The sequence below is a fragment of the Panthera uncia genome (genome assembly GCF_023721935.1).
Source record: "Panthera uncia isolate 11264 chromosome A1 unlocalized genomic scaffold, Puncia_PCG_1.0 HiC_scaffold_17, whole genome shotgun sequence".
NCBI lineage: Eukaryota > Metazoa > Chordata > Mammalia > Carnivora > Felidae > Panthera > Panthera uncia.
Genome location: NW_026057577.1, coordinates 1782762 through 1805528, shown reverse-complemented (window position 1 = coordinate 1805528; position 22767 = coordinate 1782762). Strand labels below are relative to the sequence as shown.

General features: G+C 35.4%; 1 protein-coding gene across 1 annotated transcript; it reads right to left on the bottom strand.

Moving 5' to 3' along the window:
* Positions 1 to 602: 602 nt before the first annotated feature.
* LOC125935346 (olfactory receptor 2T8-like) lies at positions 603 to 1556 on the bottom strand. The gene has a single exon (XM_049648959.1). It carries the CDS (start codon positions 1539 to 1541, stop codon positions 603 to 605), a length of 939 nt encoding a protein of 312 aa, XP_049504916.1. The 5' UTR covers positions 1542 to 1556.
* Between the last annotated feature and the right edge of the window lie 21211 nt (positions 1557 to 22767).

The window sequence follows — 22767 nt, the reverse complement described above, 5'->3', positions numbered from 1 at the left end:
GTAGAATATTTAAAAACATATTAAATCAATAAAAATAAAAATAACCAAGTTATTAAAAAATACCTATTTTATGTTTTCATTGAAGCAAAATTCTAGAACAGACCAAATTACAGGACAGAGATACAAGTGTGACTAATTGTTGTATCTGGGATGAGTGATTTTACTGGAAAAGTGCATGAAAAAAAATTCTGATCTGGTCAGAATTGCCTTTTACTAGTGGGCGAAATCCAAGTTGTTGACACTGGTTGAATAGCAAGCTTCAGATGTGAGCATTCTAGTGTTTGTAAGTTATACCACAATTAAAAACAAATTAACAATTAATGTTGAAAATTGTTTGACTACTTGGCTCATTCTTTGAACAAATATTTATTGTGTGGTGTGATGTAAAAGCGTTTTAATGATTTTTGATTAACAGACTTTTAACAATCCACAATTTGATGTATTCATGAGAGCATAGTAAAAGATCCAAACTATGGAGGCCTGTCAGAATTTCAAAGTAAACTAGTAATGGATATAGATATAATACATATATACCTTTTCTCTAGAAAATCCTACACAGTCACTTTGTACAGACTTCAAATTTAGAGCAAATCTATGTAATCTTAACCCTGACTTAAGGAAGAACACTGACCCATACACTTTCTCAAGGCATCCTTGACTTCACTGTTTCTCAGACTGTAGATGAGGGGATTGAGTACAGGGGTGAAGATAGTATAGAACACTGACACTACTTTATCATGGTGAGCTGACCTGTAGGATTTGGGTTGCATATAGGTAAAAATTGCAGCTCCATAAAAGAGTCCCACCACAGAAAGATGTGAGGAGCAGGTGGCAAAAGGCTTTTTGCGGGCTTCTCTAGAATGCATCTGGAGAACTGCAGCAAGGATGAGACTATAGGAAATCAGAATGAGAGAAAATGGGACCAGGAGCATTAACACACAGCATAGGTACATCACATACTCAAAGACAAACGTGTCGGCACAAGCTAAACCCACCAGAGTAGGGGCCTCACAGAAGAAATGATTGATCTCATGTGCATCGCAAAATGGAAAACTCAGGGTAGCAGCAGCCTGCATGAGCCCATCAGCTGCCCCCAGGACCCAAGACCCCACAGTCATTTTCAGGCATAATTGCCAGCTCATGAGGGCTGGGTATCGCAGTGGGTGGCAAACAGCCACATACCGGTCATAGGACATGGCTGCTAAGAGGAAACACTCACCCCCTCCTAAAGTTAGAAGGAAGAATATCTGCAACCCGCACTCAGCAGGGGAGATGGACATCTTTCCAGTCAAGTAGTTAGTAGCCATTTTGGGCACAATGGTAGAGACCAGCATCATGTCCATGAGGGAGAGTTGGCTCAGTAGGAAGTACATGGGTGTGTGGAGCTGGGCATCTTGGTGAATCAGGAGAATCATGAGGGCATTTCCCACTAGGGAGGCGAAGGCAATTGTGAGAACCATTGCAAAGAGAAATAGATGGGCTTCTGTGTGGTTAAAGAGTCCTAGGAGAATGAAATCAGAGGTGGTGTTCCCATTTTTCATGATTTTCAAACTGGAAATGAAGAAATAGATGACAGTTTTCATCATTTGCAGTGCTCCATTTGAATTACATATCTGAAAATGATAAAACTTATTTCAAATATTTTATTTGCCATTTTCAAAATATGTTAACGTGGACATAAAGTTAATTTCAACTTTTTCCACTTTTTCTTTCTTTAAAAGTTTCAAAATAAGTACCCTTTATTAATTGGCATAATGAATAGATTTTGGCATAATGAATGAATTAATTCATTAATTAATTGGCATAATGAAAATTTTTTGGTAAATTACAGTAATATGAAGTGTGTCTTTGCACCACAGGCAGCAACATATGTGAGCAAGAGGATATTTTTTACATAATTTGTAATTTATGTTTGTGTTTTGCCTTATATCATGCATAGTCAATATTCTTAGGAGCTGAGTTAAATCAGTTTGTTTTAAATATATAAAATCAAGGTCCTTGATATGAGTTACACATGTAAAACATATTAAAATCAGATCATCTTTATTGATATCATTTAATTATGGAAGCCATTGTTTTTCCAAACAAGAGGACTTACATTTTCAGGTCTAGGAACTAAAATACTGAGTCTGCAGAAAGAAACATAGCTTAATTTGGAATTGTTAGTGAATTAGTTTAACAGTAATGGCCTTAGAATATTTCCCTTAATGTGACACTGCAATACTAAATGCAGATTTTAATTAAGAAGATACTTTGTATAATCAAATGAAATTGTTTCCCCTCAAAGTCACAGAAACACAACTTTACTGAGTAAGGAAGAGGAGGTAAACATTTTTCATTCTTCACCCAACCACAGAGGTAAATTCTCTTCAGTCAGAAAGGAATCTAATCTTTAAAGGCCTTAGCTTGTTGAATAAATAATAGCTGCAGACATGGGGATACTCATTATTTCTCAAAGATATTGTATACTTCAGTGAATTTATGTAATAAAAGGAGTCCACCTCTTCCATGGACAATTCTCTTTGCCCTCACTTTACACAGGCATCCCTTAATTGAATGCCATTCAGGATGGATAAAGGCAGTGCAAAAATCTTATTCAGCCTCTAACTCCAGTTCTTGAGCATCATTACTGTACTGGTAGTATTCTACTTGACATTTTTAGTTGATCATTTCAAAATTAGACATGTTGAAAATACATTTCCTCCTGTTAAATGTATTTTGCATTTGCTAAAATTCTGTGATCTCCACATCCTTGAAACTCTAACATGCAGTCTGTACCTCTAGTAACTAAATGAAATCTCTAAATATAGAGTTCAGTATCACTTTCCTGAAGAACTTCAAAATCCTGCTATGTAATTTATTTGACGTGTAGGTTATTATTTTCTATCCGCCTATTGTTGAAGATTGACAGAACATTAAAACTATTTGAAAAGCAGTAGGCATCTTAGTAACTGTAGGGTGTTGGACAAGCCTCTTAATTCTTTGCTACTATCTTACTTATTTTTTAGTGTACTGCCAGTAGAGTGGCATTAAGTATTTTCACTTTGTTATATAATCATTACCAGTATTAATCCCCTGGAAAATTTTCATATTCTCAAACTGAAACTCTTGTATCCATTATGTAATAACTTCCTTTCCTTATTTTCACAGCCACTGGCAAATGCCATTCTATCTTCTACCTCTATATATTTGACTAACTTACATACTTCAGATAAGTGGAACTATGCAGCAGTGTGTGTATGTGTGTGTGTGTGTGTGTGTGTGTGTGTGTGTGTGTGAAAGAGAGAGAGAGAGACAGAGAGACAGAGAGAGATTGGCTTATTTCATACAACATAAAATCCTCAATGTTCATCCATGCTGTAAAATGTGCCAGAATACTCTTCCATTTTGAGGCTGAATAATATTACTTTGTATGCTTAAACTACATTTTACTTATAAACTCATATCAATAAAGGTCTATGGACATTTGTGTTTTTTCCACTCCAGTCATATATTTAAGTAACTATTTAATGGGATTTTGAGTTACAGATGCTCATTATTGGTTATTTTGATTGGAGATATATATATATATATATATGGCATAAAAATATAGTAATTTTCACTAAATTTTGCTTGCATCATGCAAGATAAGTGTATGCATTTTTAGAGAATAATTACAGTTTACTTGAGAATAATCACAGTTTTCTAGGTTAAAAAATGCATTTCTTATCATCATGTTTCTACTTGTGGTTAAGTGTATCTTTAAATGTGAAATGGGGCACCTGGGATGGGGTTCAGTAAGTTAAGCATCTTACTCTTGATTTCATCTCAGGTCATGATCTCATTGTCTGTGAGATCGAGTCTTGCATCTGGCTCTGCACTGTCAGCACAGACAGTGCTCCCTCAATCTGCTCCTCTTCTGCTATCATGCATATGTTCTTTCTTTCTCTCAAAAATGAACATTAAAAAATGTGAAATAATTAAGTCTTTGTTTTTCAAAAGATATAAGTGATAGCTATACACTTTCTTTCTGGTGAAATAAATATATAAAAACAATTGTCATAATCCTATTGACTACTTAGAACGCTGATAGTGTTTAGATTACTTAATGGAAAAATCAACTAAACATGTCAATTAAATACAATGAATAGAAGTATTTATATTTTCCTAAGATGTGATATTTATTTATATGTTTAATTAAAAATCCTATCTGGGGTGCTTAGGTGTCTCAGTCAGTTATGATGTCATGATGTCACAGTTCATGAGTTCCAGCCCTGCATCAGGCTCTCTGCCATCAGTGCAAAGCCTGCTTTGGATCCTCCATCCTCCCCTCTCTCTGCCCTTCCCCTACCCTCTCTCTCTCTCTCTCTCTCTCTCTCTTTCTCTGTCTCATACACACACACAAATAAGACTATTTGCCATTAATTGGAATGTTTATAAATTTACACACATAAGATTATAAAGAATAATTTCTAAGAAAATTCACATAAAGTGCAGTGGAAACTTATATGAGGAATTAACTTAGCTTGCAAGTAAGATATCTACAATGGTATTTAATAGAATGATGAAAACTCAACATTGACTAGTGTGGCAATATGAAAATTTAATACTGTGAAAAATAAACACTTTTTTTTCACCTTTGATATATGGCTTGATAATATTAGAGGTTTTTGGTCTTTTTATCTGTTTCCCTAATATTTCACTTAGAATGGTGGTAAAATTATGATATCATTACTTTAAACCACAAACTCATCTCTTTTGTAATACTATTAGAAGGAACAAATACATCTTCTCTTTTCTCTCATAAAATAATCAGAATATTTAGGAGGTTATCTAGAATTTTCCCTTCTGTATTTTTCTGATCCCCGTTACCATCACTTACTATTAAAAGTATGACTCTTCTTCCCCAGGATACTGAGATCAATCAATTCTTTCTGTACAAAATAAAATAGTAACAGCTAAATCATTTATTTGACTGAATTGACAGGTTAGTACAAGAGTTTTAATCTTACTAAGCTAGCATTAATTTTAGCTCTTTGGATTGTAGGTTAGATAACAATGGATTTTATATGTAAAACTGTATAGAGGATATAGTATTACTATAGTTTTCTGGAGTGCAACATCCATTAAAAATACTAAATATTAAGAGATTAGTGTGATCTACTCACATAAAATTATGACTCCCAGTAGGCTGCATCTGCATCCTCTTTGAGCAGCATCACCCTAAATACCTCTTCTAGTCTGGCCACATCAAACTTGCTCATATCAGTGTCTACTGTGACCTATTAAGGGGATTGCCCTCTTGACATCTTTTCTAAAAATACCTTCTTATTAATATGCCAATGCTGCATAAGTCTGACTCTTTCCATGACAATGGTATTTAATTGTCACAGATTTTAGCTTTTTTAGAACTTAAATATAATTTCCTCTGCCCTTTCGGAAAGTCATGATTCATTAAAATAAGAGACAATCATTTACAAGGAAAAGTAAAATGTACATAAGTGATCCTGGAAAGGGATGACTATTTGAAATACATTAAAGAATAGATTTATCTGATTCTGACATTACTTTTTAAAATTTGATAAGGAAGAAAGATTAAAGAATTTGTTGTTAAGAGACAAGCTTTTGTTAAAGATAGTAATTAAAATGATGAAATGTATATATGGAATTTAAGAAACAAAACATATGAATATGGGGGAGGAAAGAGAGTCAAACCTTAAAATAGGCTGTTATGTATAAAGAATAAATTGAGGTTTGCTGGAGGTGAGGTGGGCAGGGTGACAGATTAAATGGGTGATGGCTATTAAGGAGGGTACTTGTGATGAGCACTGAATGTTGCATGTAAATGATGTATCACTAAATTCTACACCTGAAACTAATATTACACTGTATTTTTAACTGGAATTAAAAAAAAAAGACTTGAAAAAGAAAAAGAAATGTGAAATTCATTTTGAAATTCAGCTATTTTTTGGAACTTAAATTGACAGAATCTCTGTGTTCCATAAGTTTCAAAGTTTATATTTATATTATTGTGGGGAAATACGTTCAAGAATTCCTTATACTTAAATAAATGGGTTAAAAAAAAAGCTTAGGGTGGAAAGCCACCGCCACAGGGAAAAAGCACCCAAGGTTATTTAGTGAGATTTATAATGCAATCACAAGTAACTTGTTATATTACCTGCAGGAAACTACTTTACATCGCGTGCCAATATACTTTGATCACAACTTCAAACTCCACTTGCCCCCCAGACCCTTTGCTTCTTACACACTGAAGTTAATTACTATCTGATTGTTTCCTTCTGCACATTCACCACATATGCAAAATCTTGAGAGTTCAATAAATATGAAGATGAAACCCCTGCTGGGGGCTCTTGTCTCCTCCCAGAGATTGGCCTCTCTTGTATTCGATCCTGTGTCTGCTCTCTTGCTGGACAAGAAAACTTCAGACAAATAGTCTGAGACATATTATGTCATTTTTATTTTAGAGTTTATGTTTCTTTGTATTTAAATAATAAAATAAATGGAGTGCCTAAGTGGCTCAGTCGGTTGAGTGTCCAACTTCGGCTCGGGTCATGATCTTGCAGTTTATGAGTTCAAGCCCCACGTCAGGCTCTGTGCTGACAGCTCAGAGCCTGGAGCCTGCTTCAGATTCTGTGTCTCCCTCTCTCCCTGCTCTTCCCCCACTTATGCTCTGTCTCTTTCTGTCTCAGAAATAAATAAACATTAAAAAATTAAATAAATAATAAAATAAATGATAATTGAAACTAACCTACAACAGATTGCATCTGTTGTGCCAATTAAATTTCAGTTTGATTCTATCTGAGTTGTTTCTTCATATTTTATCAATGTTTGGAGTTTAGTTTCTGGGAAAATCTTGGTTCTTGGATTCATTTTTAACACTTCTGTGACTTTGAATTTTGTAAGAGTAAATATAAGTATCACATTCCACACCTGTTAATATATGTATATATAAAATATATGCATCACAGAATATTTCATTGGAAAAAGCTACATCTGGACAAGAGTGTGTTTTAATTGCTTACTCCAGGTGATCTGTAATAATTGGTATTTTATTTGTTTAGAAAGAGAGAACATCATAGATTTTAAATGTGCTTATGCCTTTGGATGTTAAGTAGACTTTTTTCAATTTATATCAAATTATAAGTTCCCAGAGAACATGATAATGAAGATCACAGAAGCTTCATATCAAGAAAATAGTGGAAATACCTTTCAGAACTCCATAAGAAAACTGAAATCACAGTGAACTGGGGTGTCTAAATTGAGATGCATTTAGTATTATTTTTAATTATGTGGGAAAATTTAAAGAAACCAAGAAATTTTGTACTAGACCTTAATCTTAGCAAGAATAGGATGTATTGTCCACCACTCCTCCTGAAGAAATGTGGGATGAAATTTCCAGACATCACTAAAACAGACTGTGTGGAAAAGTCCATCTAACAAGTGCTCAGACCTGGCCAGAGTGCAAAACCAAGAAGCCAGCAGGATAAAATATTCTGTTGTTATCCTACCCACGCACAGAAAACATTTCATGATGTTTGGGACACAGACTCTGAGACAGAGATAGGTATGCAAGAAGTTATTGTGGAGTTCCCTTAGGAATAAGTCCCTAAGAATGAAGGAAGCAGAATTGGGCACAAGGAGATGTTGAACTGTCTTGCAGTTATAACAAAGTTATCAGCTACCCCAGGAGGAGTTCTAACATGTTTCTTCTAAGTTGTCTTGCTATAGAGAAAGGGGTTCCTCTTGTGCCCCAACAAGAGCATTGGTAGGATGTGGCCTGTCCCCAGGAAGGGAGCATGACCTTTGCCTAGGCAGTGTTCCTCAAACAAGAACAATTCCTTGATAAAGACTTAGTTGAGGGTGTCTGATACTAGCACTCCTATCAAATGGGTAGCAATTAATTTAGTCTTGAAAGGGGAAGTGGGATATGGGAGCACAGAATAGTGAAGTGGATATTCCATGAGTTCCACTCAGCCAGAAGTCAAATGAAGGGAAACCTTAAATACCATTCACACAGTTTTATGTCTGCAAATAGAAAGTAGGTCAGGTGATTGGTGTGCACATAAGACAACCAAGAAGAACGACCAATTCTCAATAAAAATATGGTTTTCTTCCAATATAAGATACAAGGTAATTTGGAATTTGCCCACAAAGACTATGCTGGTATGTGGATCTCAATACATCTACTGGCATTCCCAGGTTTTGGTTTAGAAGAACTGTTAATATGTCTCTTATAAACAAACATTGGTACTCAATAAGTAACCTGGAACTTTATTCAGAAGAGCAAAAGTAGATGTGATGGAGAGCATGAAGTTCCCATATGGGTCAATTGTAGTGAGAAGGGCATTTCATTACAAAACAGAGTCCTCTAAGATTAGCTCAGATTCTGTAACTAACAGCTCTCAAGAGATATCAGGATTTTGCTTTCCCTAGGGTGTCTTGCTCTGTGCATTGCACCATCTCAAATTTCTATGTTGGATACCCTAACTGCAAATGCAGAGAGATTTGGGGATAAGAATGTTATAGAAGTAATTAAGTTTAAATTAGCTCGTATTGGTATGGCTTTGATTTAAGGATTAGTGTGCTTTTGAGGGATACCAGATATAATTCTCCTTCTCTTCATAATCATGCAATGCCATGTGAGGGAGCTTTCTGTAAAATAAGAAGAGAGGTCTCACTGGGAGCCAAACTGGCCTGTAGCTTGATCTTAGAATTCCTAGCCTCCAGAACTTGTGAGAATAAATATCTGATATTTAATCTACCCAGTCTATTGTATTTTTTCATGTAAGCCTGATCTGACAAATCCATTCTTCTATTTAGGTGCAAGTTTCTTTGGAAAAGGATTGATATATAGTGCCCACATACAATTATTGTGGCATTGTTGGACCTTTCTTCAAGGTGAACTGGTGACTTTTTAATTGGATAAATTCTGGGACTGAGTATGGATTCAAAATAGGAGATAAGAATTTAATTTTTCCTGATGAAAACTGTCATCTGATTTCACTCGTCAAGTCTTTATTTTTAATTAGTTTTATAAATTAAGCAATATTCCTGGTGGCTGCACATATATCTTAGCTTAAGAGTATCAGCGTCCATGTCCCTTTTGTAACCTATGTTCACTATGCTTTTAAAGTGTTTATGGCACCACTTGGTCCATGTTATTCCTGTGTAATTTCTTTACTACTTATATATGTAGCTCTGGTTACACAGCAATATATTTGTCCATTAATTTTGGCCAAAACGGGCAGCTGAATATGAAATTCTCAATGATGTTTTGGTATTCCCAGAAAGCATTCCATAGAACTCTGGGCTCTTCTGGGGATCATAGTCAGATTGCAATGCGTAATAAATGCAAACATGTCCTCTGCTCTTTACTTTTTAATATTTTTTTAAGTATTAACAATACTTAATAATACTTAATAGTTAATAATACATAATAATAATAATGCTATGATCAGTCAGGCATTGCCATATTACCTACTATAGGTCCTTGTGGTGGTTACTTTTATATCTCAAAAAATATATATAGTGTACTTTTATACCATATATAGTATACTATATACTATAGTACCCAGTTACTTTTTATTCTTAAGTAATTCTGCTTTTAAAAATATTTTTATTGAGATATAGTAGACATATATCACTGTGTAAGATTAAGGTGGACAATATTATAACTTGATACATGTATAGATTCCCAAATGGTTACCACAAGAAGGTTATTTACACATTCTACCCCTCACATAATTACCATTTTCTTTCTGTTGTTATGATGATAACATTAAATCTCTACTCTCATAGCACCTTTAAAATATACATCGCAGTGATTCTAAGTGTTTATTATAGTTATTATGCTATACATTAGATATAGAAAATGTAATTCTAGCAGTTAAATTCCAGGGCTGCTAAGTTGTTTGTCAATAATATCTGTGACAAGAAAAAGAGGGAAGTTTGCAAAATACAAATTAATTCTGTCAATTAACCACATTTTTTTCTTATTAATAGAGTATTTATTTGTCTTTCCTCTGTTAAACCCTGAGCCAATCACTCTTCCAAGGCTGCCTGGGGAGGTACAGGAAAAGGATAATACAGGGAAGGTGATTGGGGAAAGACCTATGGGAAATGGAGATGGCTCCTTCACATGGCAATAAACACTTTGTTATTATAGTTGTTGATATAATTTTTATAATTGAGGTAAAATTGGTGATAACATTATTTTAGTTTCAAGAGTAAAATATAATAAGACAATATTTGTATACACTATAAAGCGTTCATCACACTCTAGTTACCATTTGCCACCATTCAATTAACCCCCTTCACCCATTTTCCCATTCATGAAACCTGTTTCCTCTGTTCTCCCTGTTCCACCAATCTGTTCTCTGTATCTATGAGTATGATTTTGTTTTGTTTATTTAAATTCACCCTATAAATGAAATCATGTTATTTTTCTTTCTCTGACATTTTATTCAGAAAAATACCCTCTGAGGAGATTGGAAAGTGGTTGCAGAGAGGGAGATCTTAGGCATGACTTGTCCCATGAATATAACTATATAACCATTAAATCATCCTAAATACCTCAGAAATCAAACTGTCAGAACCAGACTGGCAGAATAAACTCCACAACTAAAGTAAGAGAAGAGGCCGCATCAAAGAATGTGAAGACATGCTTTAGGAGAGAAATGGATCATAGTTTCTGCAGTTAGGAGGGAGCAACAGACATGTAGAAGGGCAAGAAACAGAGTAACATACAGGAGAGAGTACAAGGAAAACAAATCCCTATAGCAATTGTCTTGGAAAATGAGAGGGGCTGAATTTTGTGACTTCTGACAACAAACTGGACTTCAGCCTGAAGTTTCAAAAATCAGCAGCCTTGGCTGGGATAGAGCCTGATGGCAATGGGGCTACTTTTAGAAAAAAGACAGGAAAAGAACTTGCCAACACACAGCATGGAAAGACATTATGTAGAGAACATGGAGCACAGAGTGGAGGTTATTTGCTCATCTTGGAGCCTCTCCCAGAGAAGCAGCATTAATGGAGAGAACTCTCTGGGAGAAAAGGAACTGGCAGACAGCACCTCCCTCTCCACCACTCAGCATAGGCTCAGGACTACCTGTGGGAACCTGTGTAGTACAATCACTAGCTACCTAACTGCTTACACAGAGCTGTGCCCCCATTCTCTAGTAAAGTACCCTTCCTGGTCACACTTGTTTCAGTGCCAACACAACATGCCCCACCCTCAGAAGATCTGCCCAAACCACTGCCCACACCCCAACTCTGAAGAGTTTTGTGGGTGTCAGTTCCAGTAGTGGTGGCAACACATCTCATTTCACAAGCAGACCAAAACACACCTATTTAAAATTCACCCCATTCAGGTAAGGGACCAAACACTGTTCACAACATGCAAAGAAAGCCTCAACAAATGATTGGACTGAAGGATAAAGTGATCATAAGGGTACAAACCAAACACATTGGATATATTCCCAGAAGCGTCATGCCCTGGGAAATAGGGGACACTATGTGTATGTGGGTGGGGGGGAGGGGAGACTACACCACGTATTCTCCATTAAGTGATCATAATCCTCATGAAAAGGAGATGTAGCAGACTTTCTTAATACACAGAAAGAGGCACAGAGATGGAGACAAAATGAAAAGACAGAGGAATTCATACCAAATGAAAGAACAACACAAAGGCATGGCCAGAGCAAAACAGATATGAGGAACATGAATAACATGCCTAATGTAATATTTAAAGCAATTATTTTACATATATACCCTGGATGTGAAAAAAGAGTGGAGGACATGAGTAAGACTCTTAATGCAGAAATAAGGATACCAAGGGCACCTGGGTGCCTCAGTCCATTAAGCGGGCTGACTTCAGCTCAGGTCATGATCTGGCAGTTTGTGGATTTGAGTCCTACATTGGGTTTTCAGATGTCAGTGCAGAGACTGTTTAAGATCCTCTTCCTATCTCTCTCTCTCTCTCAAAAATAAACATAAAAAATAAATAAGGAATAACATATAAGAGATAAAGTGTTCAGTAAAATAAATGAGAAACATGCTTGATGGAATGGACAGCAAACTGGAAGAAGTAGAATTAATTGCTGATCCAGAAGACAAAGTATTGGAAAGTAATCAATTTGAACAAAAGAGAGAACAAAAAATGATGCAAAAAGAGAAAAGACTGAGAGAACTCAGTGACTCAGTCAAGTGAAATAACCTTCATATTATAGGAGTCCCAGAAGAAATGAGAGATAAAAAGGGGACAAAAAAATTATTTGAAGAAATAATACCAGAAATCTTCTTAATCTGTGGAAGAAAACAAATATGGAGATCCAGGAGGCACAAAGAACCCTCCAAATATCAACAAAAGCAGATTCACACCAAGACATATTCTAATTAAATTGGCAAAGTATAGTGATAAAGAATACACCTTAAAAGCAGAAAGATAAGTGGCACCTGGATTGCTCAGTCAATTAAGCATCTGACTCCTGATTTTGGCTCATGTCATGCTCTCACAGTTCATGGGAATGAGTCCTGCAATAAGCCTCTGCACTGACAGTGCAAAGCTTGCTTTGGATTCTCATTTTTTCTCTCTGCCTCTCCCACATCCTTTCATGAGTGTGTGCTCTCTTTCTCTCAAAATAAATAAATAAATACATAAATAAATATTAAAAAATATATGGTTTCCCTGAGAGCCCAAGAGAGCCCACAGAATTAAAAGTTGAAATTTTCTGTATAATTCCCCTTTTTTTGATCAATAATCTTTCTTCAGGAAACATTGATGATCAACTTTATGTTATTACATCCCTCAAGGCCAGGATCTGCCTTGGATACATCAATTCCCTCATTGCTAAGTATGATTATGCATCTTTTAACCTAAGGTTCATTGCTGGGGCCTCACTTATTTATACAGTAGATGATGAGAAGTGTAAATATTATATATGTTTTCTATTATTCCAATTGTTGAGCAAACATAATACATGTGTTTGGTCTAGATTATCTTGTTTTACATTTGATATAGAATTCATAACAATGTTATATGGACAGAAAAAGAGCTCCAATAAGTTACAACTGAAAAAATAAATGCAATGGTGGAATGGCTTTAAATAAACAGGAAAACAACACAGAAAATTAATCACATATAACTTGATTTTTTTAAATTTAAATCCAAGTGAGTTAACATACAGTGTAATAATGATTTCAGGAATAGAACTTAGTGATTCATCACTGACATAAAACACCCAGTGCTCATCCAATAAGTGTCCTCCTAAATGTTCAATACCCATTAGCCCTTCCCCCTACCCAGTAACCCACCAGCAACCTTCAGTTTGTTCTCTGTATTTAAGTGTCTCATATGATTTGTCTTCCTCTTTGTTTTTATCTTATTTTTGCTTCCCTTCCCAAATCTTCATCTTTTTTGTTTCTTAAATTCCACATGTGATTGAAATCATATATATATATTTCTCTGACTTATTTCACTTAGCATAATACACTCTAATTCCATCCACATAGTTCCAAAAGGCAAGATTTCATTCTTTTTGATCCCAGCGTAGTGTTCCATTGTATATATGTATAGCACACGTTCTTTATCCATTCATCAGTCGATGGATATTTGGGCTCTTTCCACACTTTGTCAATTGTCGATAGTGCTGCTCTAAACATTTGGGTGCATGTGCCACATCGAATCAGCAATTTGTATCCTTTGGATAAGTACCTAGTAGTGAAATTGGTAGGCCATAGGGTAGTTCTATTTTTAATTTCTTGAGGAATCTCCATACTGTTTTCCAGACTATCTGCACCAGTTTGCATTCCCACCAGCAGTGTAAAGTTTTCCTCTTTCTCCTAATATTTGCCACCATCTGTCATTGCCTTAGTTAATTTTACCCATTCTGACAGGTGTGAGGTGGTGTCTCATTGTAGTGTTGATTTGTATTCCCCTGATGATGAGTGATGAGCATCTTTTCATGTGTCTGTTTGCCATCTGGAAATATTCTTTGGAAAATTGTCTACTCATGTCTTTTGCCCATTTATTCACTGGTTTATTGGTGGGGTTTGTTTTGGGGGGAGGGTGTTGATTGTGATAAGTTGTTTATAGATTTTGGATACTAACACTTTATCCCACATTTTACTTGCAAATATCTTCTCCCATTCCATCAGTTGCCTTTTAGTTTTGCTGATTGTTTCCATCCCTGTGCAGAAGTTTTTATCTTGATGAGGTCCAAATAAAAAATGTTCGCTTTTTCTTTTGTCTCCCTTGCTTCTGGATACATGACAAGTAAGAAGTTCCTGCAGCCGAGGTCACAGAGGTTGTTGCCTGTGTTCTCCTCTATTATTTTAATGGCTTCATGCCTTTTATCTCTCATGCATTTTGAGTCTATTTTTGTGTTTGTTGCAAGAAAGTGGTCCAGGTTGATTGTTCTGCGTGTCACTATCATTTTCCCATTTGCTGAAGAGACTCTCTTTTTTCCATTGCATATTCTTTTCTACTTTGTCAAAGATTAGGGTCCACATGTATACATTTGTGGTCCATTTCTGGGTTCTTAATTCTGTTGATACATTGACCTATGTGTCTGTTTTTGTGCCAGTATCATACTGTCTTGATGATTAGAGTTTTTTTAATACAGCTTGAAGTCCTGAAGTGTTATAGCTCCAAATTTGGTTTTGTTTTTCAACATCACTTTGGCTATTAGGGATATTTTCTGGTTCCATACAGATTTTAGGATTGTTTGTTCTAGCTCTGTGAAGAATACTGGTGTTATTTTAATAGAGAATACATTAAATAAGTAGATTGCTTTTGGTAGTAGTGACATTTTAACAATATTTGTTCTTACACCTCATGAGCATGGAATGTTTTTCCATGTTTGTGTGTGTGTCTTCATCAACTTTTTTCATATCTTTCTAGAGTTTTCAGCATATAGATTTTTCACCTCTTTGGTTTGGTTTATTCCTAGTTATTTTATAGTTTTTGGTGTAATTGTAAATGGGATAAATTTCTTGATTTCTTTTTATGTTGCTTTGTTATTGGTTGACTGAAATACAAACAAGTTCTATACATTGATTTTATATCTTGAGAATTTGTTGAATTCATGTATCAGTTGTAGAAGTTTTCTGGTGGAGTCTTTTGGGTTTTCCACATAGAGTATCATGTTGTGTGGGAAGAGTTAAAATTTGACTTCTTCCTAGCCAATTTGGATGTCTTTTATTTCTTTTTGTTGTCTGATTGTTGAGGCTGCAGTTCTAATAGTATGTTGAATAACAGTGGTGAGAGTGGACATCCCTTTTGTGTTCCTGCCTTAGAGGCAAATCTCTAAGCTTTTCCCCAATGAGGATGATGTAAGCTGTGGGTCTTTCATATATGGCCTTTATGACCTTGAGTTATGTTCCTTCTATCCCTACTTTTGTGAGGATTTTTATCAAGAAAGAATGCTGTATTTTGTCAAATGCTTTCTCTGGATCTATTGAGAAGATCATGTTGTTTTTATCCTTTCTTTTATTAATGCGATGCATCACATTGATTGACTTGTGGATTTTGAACCAGCCCTGCATACCAGGAATAAATCCCACATGATCATGGTGAATAAATCTTCTAATGTATTGTTGGATCTGGTTTGTTAGTATCTTATTGAGAATTTTTGCATCCGTGTTCATCAGAGAAATTGGTCTGTAGTTCTCTTTTTAACTGGGGTCTCTTTCTGGTTTTGAAATCAAGGTAATACTGTCCTTTTAGAAAGAGTTTGGAAGTTTTCTTTCCATTTCTAATTTTTTGAATAGCTTCAAAAGAATGGGTGTTACCTTTTATTTAAATGTCTGGTAGAATTTCCCTGGAAAGTCATCCAGTCCTGGACTCTTGTTTATTGGGACACTTGTGATTATTTATTCAACTCATTCAATTTCTTTTCAATCTGATCAATTTATTGTATTTCTTCCTGTATCTGCTTTGGCAGTTTATATGTTTCTAGGAATTTGTTCATTTCTTCCAGATTTCCCCATTTGTTGGCATATAATTGCTCATAGTATTCTATTTATTGATTCTATTTCTGGGGTGTTGGTTGTGATCTCTCCTCTTTCATTCATGATTGTATTTATTTGGGCCCTTTCTTTTTTTATTTTTGATCAATCTGGCTAGGGACTTATCAATTTTGTTAATTCTTTCAAGGTAGCAGCTCCTGGTTCTATTGATCTGTTTTACTGGGTTTTTGTTTGTTTGTTTGTTTGTTTGTTTTTGTTTTAATTTCTGTATCATTGACTTCTGCTCTAATTTGTATTGTTTCCCTTCTTTTGCTGGTTTTGGGCTTTATTTGCTCTTCTTTTCCCAGATTTTTTTAGGAGTAACTTAAGTTGTCTATTTGAGACATTTCTTCCACCTTTAGGAATGCCTGGATTGCTATTTACTTCCTTCTTCTGACTTTTCTGCGTACCTAAGGTTTTGGATGGTCATGTTTTCATTTTCATTGGCTTCCATGTACCTTTTAATTTCCTCTTCAATTTCTTTATTAACCCATTCATTCTTTAGTAGGATGTTCTTTAATCTCCAAATATTCATGGCCATTCCAAATTTTTTGTTGTGATTTATTTCGAGTTCCGTGGTTTTGCATATGTGAAAATACACAAGGTATGATCTTGATTTTTTTTGTACTTGTTGAGGGCTGATTTGAGACCCAGTATGTGATATATTCTGGAGACTGTTCCAAGTGCACTTGAGAGGAATGTGTATTCTACTGCTTTAGGAAAAAGTGTTCTGAATATATCTGTTATGTCCATCCAGTCCACTGTGTCATTCAAAGCCATTGTATCCTTGTTGATTTTCTGCTTACATGATCTGTCCATTGATGTCAGTGATGTTTTGAAGTCCCCTACTATTATGGTATTATTATCAATAAAGGTATTTATGTTTTTGATTATTTGATTTATATATTTGTGTGCCTCACATTGGGGGTATAAATATTACACTTTTTAGATATCTTGGTGGTTCACAGACCCATTAATTATAATGCCCTTTTTTATCTCTTTTTATAGTCTTTATTTTAAAATTTAGTTTGTCTGATATAAATATGGCTACTACAGCTTCCTTTGATGAACATTAGCATGATAGTTAGTTCTCCATCCCCTTACTTTCAATCTGAAGTTGTCTTTAGGTCTGAAATGTGTCTCCCATAAGGAACATATAGATGAGTCTTATTTTCTCATCCATTCTTATACCGTATGTCATTCGTTTGTAGCATTTAGTCCATTTACCTTTAGAGTGAGTACTGAATTATATGAACTTAGTGCCACTGTGTTGCATATAGAATTGGAGTTTCTGGTGATGTTCTCTGGTCTTTTCTAGTCTTTGTTGCTTTTGGTCTGATTTGTTTTGTTTTATCTTTTCTTCATTTAAAGAATCCCCCCTTAAACATTTTTGCAGGGCTGGATTAGTGGTAACAAACTCCTTTAGTTTTTGTCTGGGAAACTCTTTATCTCTCCTGTTTTGAATGAAAGCAGTACTGGATAAAGAATTCTTGGTTGCATACTTTTCTGATTCAGCACATTGAATATATTCTGCCACTCCTTTATGGCCTGTCAAGTTTCTGTGGATAGGTCTGCTGTGAACTTCATCTATCTTTGTTAAGTTAAGGACTCTTTTTTCCTTGTGGCTTTTTATGATTCTTTACGTTTATGTGTATTCTGTGAATTTGACAATAATAAGCCTTTGTGATGTTTGGTTTTTGTTGAATCTAAAGGCAGTTCAGTGTTTCTTTGATTTTCATGTGTGTCCTTCCACAGATTAGGAAAGTTTTCCCCTATAACTTTCTGCACACTTTTCTCTCTGTTCATCTTCTGTGACACCTATGATTCAGTTGTTATTCCTTTCTAATAAGTCGCTGAGTTCTCTAAGTCTTGTATAGTGTTCTTTTCCCTTTATTTTCCTCTTTTTTTATGGTTCATTATTCTCCATAATTTTATCTTCTATATCCCTGATTCGCTGCTCTGCTTCATCCATTCTTGATGACATGGCATCTATTTGAGATTGCATCTTGGTTATAGCATTTTTAAATTTGGCCTAACAAGATTTTTTTTTTTTCTTTTATCTCTGCAGACAGGGATTCTCTGGTGTCTTCTATGCTTTTTTTCAACCCCGACTAGTATTCTTATTATCCTGGTTCTAAATTCTATTTCAGATATCTTACTTATACCTGTGTTGATTAAGTCTCTGGCTGTCATTTTTCCTGTTATTTCTTTTGGGGTGAATTCCTTTATTTTCTTATGTTGAAGACAAAATTAACAAAATAAATAATAAAAAATAAAACATTAAAACAAAACAAAAAATCATATAAAGGAAGTTAGATCCTAGGTGTGTTTTGGTCTGCTTGTTGAAAAAAGGTTTATAGACTAGAGAAAAATCTAAAGGAAAAAAAATCTAAAAATTAAAAAAAATAATAACACAATTAAATAAAAGAAATAGGAGAAACATTTTAAAACCATAAAAATAATGTAAAAAGAATAAAAATATTTTTTCTCTTTCTGTATCCAAGAAAAAGAAAGAAAAGAAAGAATGAAGAAAACAATATAAGCAAAATCAGAAGCAAGAAAATGAAAAAGAATAAATGAACCAGCCAACAGAATAAACCCTAATGACATTGCATCCAGTTTCCCCTAGAATTAAAACTGTGAAGCCCTCTATAGTCTGTACACTAAGGAGGTTGACTGACTTGTAATGGTATTCTGGGGGTTGTGCTTGGAAGGCACAGATCATCAGGGTTTGTTGTAACAGCATAGCTCTCCACTAGATGGCGCTACTTACTTTAATTGGATGGGTCAATGTGGTGCCCATGTGCATGTGCAGAGGAGGTGGAAATGGCTTCACCCAGCTCCCTAGTCTCTGGTATAGGTACTTCAAGCTCTCACTGACATGCAATCAAGCACCCCTCCTTTGCCTCAGGCTTCTGTCATCTCCCCACCTCTAGCCTGTCCTTGTCCAAACTGTCCAACTGCCAGGCGGTACCTCATACCAGGGTTTTATTTCAGATAGGTCTGTGTTTCGAAACCCCACCCTTCAGAGATTACCCATGGCTTGGACTCAAGCCTACTTTCTGTGGGAGGGCCTCAGTGAGCAATGTCCAGGTGTTTGTATGCCCCAGAAAATTTTCATGTGATCACACAGCAACAGAGGTTCAGAGATTATGACAACACAGCTGGCATCAGGTTACGCTGCACTCTGGTGTCTTAGTCCCAATACTAGCAAATATGGCTGCTCACCAGGGTCCACTGGGACCTTTGTCTGTGGGGAAAATGTATAGCCTCTATCAAATAATCCCCAAGCAGGGCAATCATTTTTCCCTGTTTGGCACATGGGTCCCTCAGACCTCACTGTCTGGTCCTTAATTCTTCACCAGAGCATCGCCAGGCACTGAGCTCTGAAACTTCAGACTCTGTGCTCCACTGTTTATAGAATCCTGGTGGTATTGAAACTCTCTTTTCTCCCTGTCAATTGTTTTGGAGAAAGATTTCTTATTCATTCCCCTGTGAGTATTTTCACTCCATCTGTGTTTTTCTCTCCAGATACTTTTGGAGGGATTATTGCACAATCTGATGTGCTGCACTCTCCAGGTTTCATTTTCTCCCTGTTGTCTCTCTGTGAAAACCACTCCCTACTTTCTCTGGCTTTTCTTTCCCCCAGTTCACTTCTCCACATTGCATACGTGCTGAGTTCTGTGACTCAGGTTATGCAGATGTTGTGTTAATCCTCGGATTAATCAAAATGGTTTGGTGAAGTAGCTGCATTTCAGGGATAAGACAAGCCCAGGGTATACATGCTTTTCCACCATTGTATCCTCTCTTTATATTCTTGAATTAATTGTAAAAGTTGTTTTCTTCTTTGTCAACATATTTTTGTACTTTATAGAATGTTTGTGCTAATTGATTAACATTTTAATTACATTATTAGTTACTATTTGTACATATTCTCTGTCAAATTGGTTTTCATAGATACTATATCTTGGGTGTATGTAGTTTTACTTCCCAGAACATCTGATAATCAACATATGTATATATGTTGGTAAAACTTTTATTAACCTGTGGTAATAGTGTTTGTGTGACAAATCTAGTTTTATACCAAATAGAGGTGAAATCATGGGGAAACATGGTTTCATTAAAATACAACATCAAGATTTTTATAGAGGTGTTCTGTTGACCTCCCCCCCAACAGAACCTTCCTTTACTCTTATGCCATATGTTAGATTGAGCTGGTGTTATAACAATAAAGTTGACTGTTGTAAATTCTGGACTCCTTTATTTTTCTGGACAGAGCTATATCCCTTTTCTCATCTCACAAACATATGTAGATATCCAGGTCCAAAAGGTATTATGATGCAGTAAAGATAATCCTGTTCCAATAAGAATACATGTAGAATTAATAATCATCCCAATATCAACAAATTCAACATTATAAATATTATTTGTGACTAATTTATGCATCAAGACAGTGACAGAACAAAAGTATAAGTTACAAGTTTGTTTAGTAATTTTCCATAGGTTAGGAAGACTATGTAATTTTCATAAAGTCATATTTGGGGCTGTTGTTGTTAATGCAGATGACCACTGATTCATGGCCACTTTTGATTCCATATGAATTAACCTATCATATAAACCTTGTTTCATTAAACTTCATGCCCTTTCCCATTGCTGAGTGCAGGCATTTGTTTCCATAAGGTTTTGGGCTTGGTTTATCCAATTTATTACTTCTAAGTTATCAGCCCAGGTAGCTTTACAACCTTGACTCTCATCTTGAAGTAACCACTCTAGTTTCCCCTTTTCTACAAATTTGTTTTCCTTTTTGGTGTACCTTTCCTTAGTAAAGACAAATTCTGTTTACCCTAAAATTCCAAGTTCAACCCCAAGGCTCCCAAAGCTCTTTGTTCTTTGGAGCTAATGTTGATTAATCCACCATAGGTGTTGTTGCCATTGTAAAGTACAGTTTGGGTACAAATTTTGAACCCAAAAATTTTGCGCTCCCCATGTCAAAGTTAATTTGGTATTAGTTATTTTGAAGCACAATTTGTTTTGTGTGTATCAAAAGGCTTCCCATAACATTCATGGTCTTATACTTGAATTAGTATATGGGGGAGGTTTTGACCATCAATTTATTCCTAATAGGTTTTTTACTCTTTTCGTTCCTTTATTTTTTATATGTTTTTATTTCTTTTGTTTATTTGTCTTAATCCAACCAGCATGGCTTGTGTATAGATTGAATATTTTGGCAGCTAGGGCAAGCTACTGCTAATCGTTGTCTTTCATATTCTGCAGTCTATTGCAAAAAAAATCATCCAAATTTATTGAAACACAGTGATCAGTTTGCTGAGTATTATAAATTATACAGGTAGGATTTGAATTTGGTGATATTTATTAGAACATTAATCCTAGCATGTGTTTCCTATAATACATATATCCAAATAAGTAGGCACCAAAAGTTAAATGCCTATATGAACTACTCTATGGAGTCATAAACATGTGGTGTAAGTTGTCAGTATAGTGTATAGCTGTGGTGCTCTTCCGGTGACATTAGTAAATCTAGCATGTAAACAGAAGATTTTATCACGGTGTAATAGAAAAGGGGGTGGAGATAAATATGCAGGCTTATGATAATCTAAGTTTACAGAGTTGCAAAGCATACTGAAAAATAGAACAGGCTTGGTCCTCAATCTGGGGATTAGCTGTCTACTCAGTTTTCGTCTGTTTCTCATTCTGGTTAACAGCAAATGTTGCTTTAGGAGGAGCCCAGTGTCATAAATAGGAGTTGAAGTCCACTCAGGTGAAGGTGAGTTTTTTAAAGTGATAAACATGGATCCGTGAGCTTATTTCCCTTAACTTGGAAGCACAGGAATATTTTAAGAGTACCTGGTGAGGTCCTTTCCTTTGCTTTCTCTCTCTGTCTCTCTCTCCTTCATTTGAGAACTAATTTAGGAAGTCAGAAATCAAACCAGTACTTTGTTTTGGGGCCTGAATTAGGCCTTGACAATAGGATAGTATATTCCCTTTTAACAAGGTGGGCTCATATCACCCTTTTTTAAACCTCATAGGTCATCCTGTTATCATTTCAAATGGGTAAAGTTGATGTTTGGCTAAAGGAGTGGACCCGAGAATCAAACACACCAGTTGAAGAACTTTTGGCTATGGTTGGTTAAAATCTTCAGAAAATTTTGTTAATTAAATTTTAATTGCGCCATTAGTTCTTTCTACCAATCCAGAAGATTGAGGATGATAAGCACAGTGAAAATGCTGCATTATTGGCCAAACATTGCATATTGTTTCAATTATTTGTTCTGTGAAACGGGAGACTTTGTCACTATGTAGTTCTGAAGTAACTACCCAATCAGGAATAATTACTTTCAGTTAATATTTTAGCTACTGTGAAGGCAGCAGCTCTCTAACAGGGGAAGACTTTGACCCAATGAGAAAACATGTAACTCATAATCAAAACATATTTATATCCTTGAGTAAGTGGTAAATGAATACAGTCGATGTGCCATATTTCAAAGGGACTCTTTGGGAATGGAAAAGACCTTGAGATCCACTCAGTAATTGTGTTTAAGACAAATTGTACAGTGTTTATATAGCTTATAAGCAGCTTTTGGGAGAATTTTCCAAATGTATTGTTTTCCCCGTTATTTTTCAGGTCCCCAATTAATTAATTGATGAAAATATAATAAAAGGGGCATCTGAGAACTAAGAGAAACAATGGGTTTTCTATTGGCCCTTCCCATATCTGTGATAGGGAGACTAATTCGACCCCGC